This window comes from Limulus polyphemus, unplaced genomic scaffold (assembly GCF_000517525.1).
Source record: "Limulus polyphemus unplaced genomic scaffold, Limulus_polyphemus-2.1.2 Scaffold3215, whole genome shotgun sequence".
NCBI classification, from domain to species: domain Eukaryota; kingdom Metazoa; phylum Arthropoda; class Merostomata; order Xiphosura; family Limulidae; genus Limulus; species Limulus polyphemus.
In genome coordinates, this window is record NW_013668825.1 from 127,578 (window position 1) to 135,661 (window position 8,084).

The window sequence follows — 8,084 nt, forward strand, 5'->3', positions numbered from 1 at the left end:
TGAAATGTAATCGGTTGGACTGAAGTCACCTTTAGTGAGTATTTTACTCAGATAGATAAACCTATGTTATTTAAAAAATGAATTTCTACTTCTCGAACCAGAGAACGACAAGTACACGTGGTGAAAACACTATGGTTTCATTTCTACGGACTTACGACGCTAAAATGTGTGGTTCGATTCTCCGCGGTGGACACAACAGATAGCCCAATGTGGCTTTGTTCTAATACAAACAAACTTTTGAAGTATGTTTTATTTAATTTTTTGTCTTATACATTTAGGAAGATCAACAAATATATTTTTCATTTAGAATTACTGTTCTAATGAACACTCGAGATCTTTATTTTGTTTCAAAATTTAAGCGTAAATATACACTAGGGTTATTTGCCGTCTCTGAATTTCTAGACTATAAGGAAGGCAACTAGTTAAAAACATACACCGCCAACTCTTGGGTTATTCTTGTTTGACCATATATCCGGCCCCAAAGTGGCGAGAGCGTTTTTAGCAGCAAAGGGACGTGAGTAAGATATCCTCGGATTTCATACTCTGGGTACATTAACTACTAGGCCACGCCTGGCCAATTTAAGAATATTATGGTTTCATTATTATCCAGGTTTAAGAAAAGTTAACTCACCTTGGATGGTCATCACCTTCTCAGCAGAAACCGTTTGGAAAGAAGGAGCATCTGCAGATACCTCACAACGGAATATTCCTTCTGTAGAAGGAGTCACTTTGGTGAGGACCACGATGTCCTTGTTGGACCGCTTGATCTGCAAAGATATGTCTAGTGTTACTAGTAGAGAAAACTTCTTTTGGTGAGGACCACGATGTCCTTGTTGGACCGTTTGATCTGCAAAGATATGTTTAGTGTTACTAGTAGAGAAAACTTCTTTTGGTGAGGACCACGATGTCCTTGTTGGATGGACCGCTTGATCTGCAAAGATATGTTTAGTGTTACTAGTAGAGAAAACTTCTTTTGGTGAGGACCACGATGTCCTTGTTGGATGGACCGCTTGATCTGCAAAGATATGTTTAGTGTTACTAGTAGAGAAAACTTCTTTTGGTGAGGACCACTATGTCCTTGTTGGAACGTTCGTTCTGCTAGAATATTTTTAGCATTAATGGTACAGAATACCTCTTCTGGTGAAGACCAAGATTACCTTCTTGGAATAGCTGACTATAAGGATGAGTTTAGTTTTACCAGTAGAGATAAAACCTACCGTGGTGTCAGGGCTGCCGTTAGTTTTTTAATCTGTTTATTCTCTCAATTATTCAAACACTATTTTAAAGTAAGTATGGAACCAGTGATTATCATAACCTTACCATTTAATCTATACATTATAACAGCAAAGTATAACCTTAAAAACTGGCCTTCTTGCTTCTTTCACATCGTTTGACTGTATTTAAACTTACGGCCCCCTATGGGACACATAGGCTAAACAGCCAGATTAGAGGTCCCATCCTTTATTTAGAAGAAGGATAACCAGCAAGTATCACCCCCCACCTATACGGAATTTGTTAACCGAATAATATGATTGACTGTTGCAATTATAACGCTTTTACAGCTGAAAATGCAGAGCATATTCAAGGATATATCGAGGTTCGAGCCTCGGACCTTCTAATACACAGCCCAGCATCCAAACCATTAGGCTACGTCTAATTTTACAGTTTTACATCATCGCCAGTAAAACTAAACTTAAATATACAAATATTCCAAACTATACGAAGGATATGTGCGCTAGCTGTCACTAATTTAGAAGTAACAGACTAGAGAGAAGGCAGCTGGTCAACAACACCTACCGCTAACTATGAGATACTCTAGTCAGACCGAATAGTGGGATTTGACCGTCACCCACGGTTCCAAAGTGTGAAGAGCGATGCTTGTTTTGCGGTAACGGGACGCGAACCAAGGAACTTCAGCTCCATACCATAGTACGGCACGCTAACTATTAGGTCAGGTTCGGCCCGATTTTACAGTAATCGAGATTACTTTAAGTATTCACCTATTGCTAAATTTTGTTATTTTCCATGTATTATTTATATTTGTTGTTAAGCACAAAGCTGCACAATGAGCTGTGTCCACTACAGATGTCGAGCCCCGAATCTTAGCGTTACAAATCTTCAATCTTACGGTGGGAGGTATTATTTATGAAACAATACTAAACCAAACAATGGGCGGATATCTGCGATCTGCTGTCCACCGAGGTGGATCGAACTCCGGATGTTAGCGTTGTAAGTCCTTAACTTACCGCTGACCCGTCGTTGGGCGCATTAAAGTAGGAAGCTTAATAACTTGTTTGTTTGTTTTTTTTTTGTCTGTGATACCACAATTTTGTTATATTAATTATTCTAATCTTAGCTTTTACCAAATAAGGCCGGTACGTAAACGTGTCTGCCCAAAGAACGTAGTTTTTACGTCATAAAACCCTGTTTGATTCGAGTAAATCGTCATCTAACGTCATCAAGGTTCGAGCCGTGATTACGCTGAGTATGCTCCACACGTTTTGGCCATGGACGCGTGATGTTGACTGGCTACCTTCCTTCAGAATTAAAACTCTTTATATGGACACTAAAGAGCTCTGACCTCCGTTTATCGCAAAATGACTTTGTGAAATACATGAATTTCTTTGCAGTTAAGATGATATTCCTACCGGAAGGATTCTGAGGCCCAAATTATTAAACTATTTTTAGGTTTTGGGTGTTTACCAGATACTAGGCACATAAAACAAAGGTTGGTCTCAAATGACTAAAATTTGTGAAAAATATTATCAAAATCGATAAAATATGAGACGTTTTAGACTATAGGATATGAGTTAGAGGTTCTAAGCTCACTAACCATACCCGTACACGTTTAATAATGCTAAGTGAAACACGGTTAATGTGTTATTTGATGGCGAGTTACCTAAAACATCAATATATCCGACAAACTGGACCCCCTGATGACTCAACGATAAGTCTGTGGGCTCATAACCCTAAAAATTGGGTTTCAATACCCCTGGTGAAAAGAGAACTGAAACTCCATTTTGTAACTTTGTGCTTAACATCAAACAAACAAATTGGCCACGTGTGCCGTAACATTATACTGCATCTCACGTGACTGATTACAGCCTATCAAGTTTCCTGTTTGCAAGAGAAATGTACAGGCTTTTAAGACATTTTTCCGGAGGCATTATTGAGGGACGGAATTTCTGGTACTTAGCTGTTCTTTGTTTGATAAATAGGCTTAAGTGGTCGTGTTCCAAAAGCTCAGTAATCGAATCGCTTCGCTTTTGATACAACGTTTTCTAAATTCTAATTTACCATCCTCGAAACAACGTTTACTGGGACAATGAATATTTTTTTCAGTACAACAGTCTGTATATTTAATGTTAAATATCGTTATTTTCGCTATTTTCTTCGGTCTGTTCTTAATAATGATACAAATAGCCTATCACTAAAATTCGGATCTTTAATAACAAATAAGAGATTCGTAGAATGAAGTAATTTGTTTGTTTGTTTCTAAGCAACACTAAAATGACGTCAGAAAAAACTTCGTAAACGTCTTGGTAATAACACATATAAAACACAACGAAACTTTGTTTCAGGATTTCGCGCAATGCTATATAAGACCTGTTTTCGCGTAGCCGACTTTAATTCTGAACTGATAGACTAGATGGAAGGTGAAAGTCAACGACACTAACCACCAGCCCTTGGGCAACTTTTGTGTCACCAAATAGTGTGTCACTTTTATAGTACACTCACGGTCCCAAAGTGAGGACGGATTCTCAGTCTAGCCACTATCGGATGAGAAAAACAAATAACAAATCAGTGATTGAATAGTTATTGAATATGTACATCGTTTCAAATGTACAAAGTCTCCACCAACGTTATGATTATAAAAAACAATTGTAACTATGATGGCGAGCCCATAGTAGCCCACTCTGATTTAAAAAAGAGTTCAGTATTCACGATTATAATTCCTGTGATGAACACCTAATACTGGTTACGAGCTACAGGAAGAAAAATACAAGAGTATAGATGCTTCTGCTACAAACCTCTTTCACACAGATTTATTAATTGTTTGCTAAGAAAAACAAAAATCGACTAAGCCTAAATCCAATAAGCAGTGAAAAAGCTCCAATTAGAATATCTCGGCCAATGGAAGTTCAGTATTTCATAACGTCATCGTCCAATTGAATCTCATTCGCCATCTTTAATTCTGTGAATGAGAACTTTACCGCCTGGATTCAAATTCTGTTCGATTTTCAGCAGTCAGAAGATGGTAGGGTTTTCCAAAAACATCCTTATTATTGATGAGGAGCGTTCTCGCTTGACGAACTCAAAAGGTAAGAGAAAAAAACAACTCTGATTGATAACTGTGTCATAACACGTGGCGTGACGTAATATGTTAATTAACTGTCAAGACTGTCGTTTGATGATGATATCATTTTTGGCATCATTAGGCACACTTTCAAAGCAATGGCAGATTAATACTACCTCTAGGACTCGTTTAGAGATTACTAACAAGATATAGTGGAGTTATAAAAAATTGAAATGATCAAAAATACAGAATACTAGTCTTAATGGTCCTGGTAAACATCTTTGAACTTACCCCCTCTCCATTATAGATGTTCAAGTTAAAATATTTGTTATTGTAAATATGTAATTATTTTCTCCAAAAGAAGGTAGTGTCAGACAGAATGAATAAAGGTTCTAAATATTTTATATTTCAGCATTTCAGAAGCTACTCTATCAGACGTAAACAAACATTTGAAAGATAACTTTTAAATTGTAATTAATTAATAAAATAATAAACGTCGTAAAGGACTCCACGCAATATTTGACTGAAACCAAAGTTGCCATAAAGCCCCCTCGTTAAAAACCGGGTTTCGATACCCGAAGTGGACACAGATCACCCTTTGTGCAGCTTTGTGCCTAACTACAAACAAAATTTGTTATAAAAACTGGTTCTCGGGTGGTAAGCATAATATTCTATAAAACTTTATTTTAGATTTGTAAATAACAGCATAATAATAGACAAAACTTTATTTTATATTTACAGAAGAAGAGTAACTAATATTTATTGGAATGACGTTTTGAAACAGTTGTATTTGCTTTTGTCGTTGGTGCATCAATGCAGTGAATTGTCCTTAAAGTTCTTGAAAGTATGCTGTTAATAAAACTCAAAATGGCAGCCACTAATATGCCGATTGATCAAGGAAAGCATCCTTTATCATTCTTGGTCTGTTGATGATTTAGAAGATAAAGATCGTCATTGTATCGTTAGTTTACATGGTGGTTATTCTTGGTATGTTGATGATCTATAAGATAAAGATCGACATTGTATCGTTAGTTTACATGGTGGTTATTCTTGGTTTGTTGATGATTTAGAAGATAAAGATCGACATTGTTTCGATAGTTTACATGGTGGTTATTCTTGGTATGTCGACGATTTAGAAGATAAAGATCGACATTGTATAGTTAGTTTACATGGTGGTTATTCTTGGTCTGTCGACGATTTAGAAGATAAAGTTCAACAATGTATCGTTAGTTTACATGGTGGTTATTCTTGGTATGTTGATGATTTACAAGATAAAGTTCAACATTGTATCGTTAGTTTACATGGTGGTTATTCTTGGTATGTTGATGATTTACAAGATAAAGTTCAACAATGTATCGTTAGTTTACACGGTGGTTATTCTTGGTATGTTGATGATTTACAAGATAAAGATCGACATTGTATCGTTAGTTTACATGGTGGTTATTCTTGGTATTTTGTATTGTTCTTTAATACCAAATTAGGTCTCGAAAAATGCAAAATATCACAGTAACTGAATCTTGTAAACACGATAATGTTACCTACTGTCGTTCCCAATTTTAAACTACTGACTAGAGGGAAGCCAGCCAATCAACAGCACCCTACTATTTACCATCGATAAAGCACCCACGACCCGTGGTGTATGTTTAGGTGTTTCTTTTATAGCAAAGCCACATTGGGCTATTTGCTGTGTCCACCACGGGGAATCAAACCCTAGATTTTAGTGTTGCAAGTCAATAGACTTACCGCTGTTCCACAAGAGGATGACTTAAAATGAGAGGAATATTTTGTGGTATTGCAAAGATTTGAAACTCAGAGCTAACCAGCCCGCTGAATATGTCAAAAATATTCTAATTCACGTGCCGGAACTTTCAAAGTTTTATATATTTGATGTATTGGTTTTGGTTTTGATTCTGCTGTCCATCACATCACTCAAAATCTTTCTTTGATTTAATCCTAGAATGATCTAAACGTTTCTAAACTATTTATGCCATGTGAGGGACACAAAAACAAAGAAATAAAACACCATCAATATTACAATTAATCCTGGTAGTTAGTGTTAGAAGCTATTAAGTGATCAATTTCTGAGCCTGTGTTTACTTTTATATTCAAACAGACGTAATCTCAAAAAGAATGATTTGTTTTTCATTAATATGGACGAAACATGTAGATAACTTTAACCTTCATACCGATAAGGTCCGAATGCTTCATGACATTGAGTCATTTTAAAGAAATGTCCAAAAACATTGGGGCCAATCATTCCTTTTCTGTACACAATACATGTGTGTAGGTATAAGTAATTCAGTTTTAGATTAGGCTTAACGGATTTTGTCACGAACTATAGACGAACCTGCAAAAGATATTATATTTTTAGAAATATTAAATATCCTTTATTTGAAATAAGATAACAAGAAGTAATTGGTAATCTGAAAAATATTAAAAACAAAATAATCTCGAAGACTTTTATACTGCAAAGTAGGAATGGAATATCACAAAATATTCTCCTGGAAAATAGCTCAGTCGAAGGTAAATGTTCAAAGAGCAGACAGATTAAACAAGTGATTTTGAAGATCACTTTGATAGAAGACTGTGGTCCAATTCTCTCTTAATATATTTTACATTTCCTCTCACTTAATAAGTTAATAACTATTATTGATAATTACTAATATCCTGTTGTTTTAAAGGTGACGAGCGTGTACTTGATAATAACAAATGACCATATTCATTGTTATCATTGCAAGCAAATAAAAAAAAATATGAAGTAACATATTACCCAAGGAAGCTATACTAACATTGTCAGGAAGAAAATGTTTCAAGTTTTCTTTAAATCTTAGGCTTAGCTTTTTAAAAGAAACATATATATACAGCAATCGGGTCGGAGCTTTAGTTGTTGTGTGGATTAAAGGTATCCATAAGATATAAAAGAAGCTGGACGGTTTTATTACCAGATGGTATGTTTAGTTTGAAACTTCTGGAACGTGAAGATACGTTAGTATAATTTTGTTTACATTGAGGCAGTTTCTTTTTCTAACTAAAAGTTATATTACAGAATAATATTAAACTGTATTTTCTTTTACTTTCCCTCACATTGCGGAAGGTGTGGTGTAGAAAGAACACAACACTCGCGTGAGATGGATTAAATAAGAACCGGGAAAATAATGCTTACGTCGACTTGAATGCCGTCCAATGAGAAGACCTGTTTTACAGGGTTGTCCATGGGCACGTAACGGAAAAACTCCATGTCGTCCCGGTACCACTTGACGGAGTAAAGATTCTCACCATCTAAGTTGTAGTCACAACGAAGCTGTAGTTCTTGTCCAGATTGAACTTGATCCGGGAAATGTAACGAGACGATATGAATCGCCGCTATAGCTGAGACTAAACAAAATGTGATGTAAAGTATAGTTTGTGTTAGGTTACAAAATGTATAAGAAAAATTCAGATTGTGAAACATAAAAATAAAACGTTATACTCGAAAAAACAACAACAACAACTATATCTGTAGAATTTTTATATTCACACGTATAAAGAAAAATATCAAAGCAAAACTTGGTTAATATATGTTGAATTAATTACCACAGGGACATGAATAAATAGTGTTGGAAAGAAAGTCAAATTGGCGTAGCGGGAAAAAAAGAATTAAAGGAGAATTGTAACTACATAAAAGGAAGAGTAATTGAAATGAACCTGTAGAGAACTGAGTAATTGAAATGAACCTGTAGAGAACTGAGTAATTGAAATGAACCTGTAGAGAACTGAGTAATTGAAATGAACCTGTAGAGAACTGAGA

General features: G+C 35.5%; 1 protein-coding gene across 1 annotated transcript in view; it reads right to left on the minus strand.

The window, feature by feature from the left end:
• LOC111088148 overlaps positions 1-7,676 on the minus strand; it is a 9,249-nt gene extending 1,573 nt beyond the window's left edge. Inside the window, exons 1-2 of the mRNA XM_022397311.1 lie at positions 7,461-7,676; positions 632-767 (exon numbers count right to left, since the gene is read on the minus strand). Of these exons, the coding sequence (XP_022253019.1) occupies positions 632-767; positions 7,461-7,535 (211 nt within the window). The 5' untranslated portion in view covers positions 7,536-7,676. The remainder of the gene's footprint in view (positions 1-631; positions 768-7,460) is intronic.
• Between the last annotated feature and the right edge of the window lie 408 nt (positions 7,677-8,084).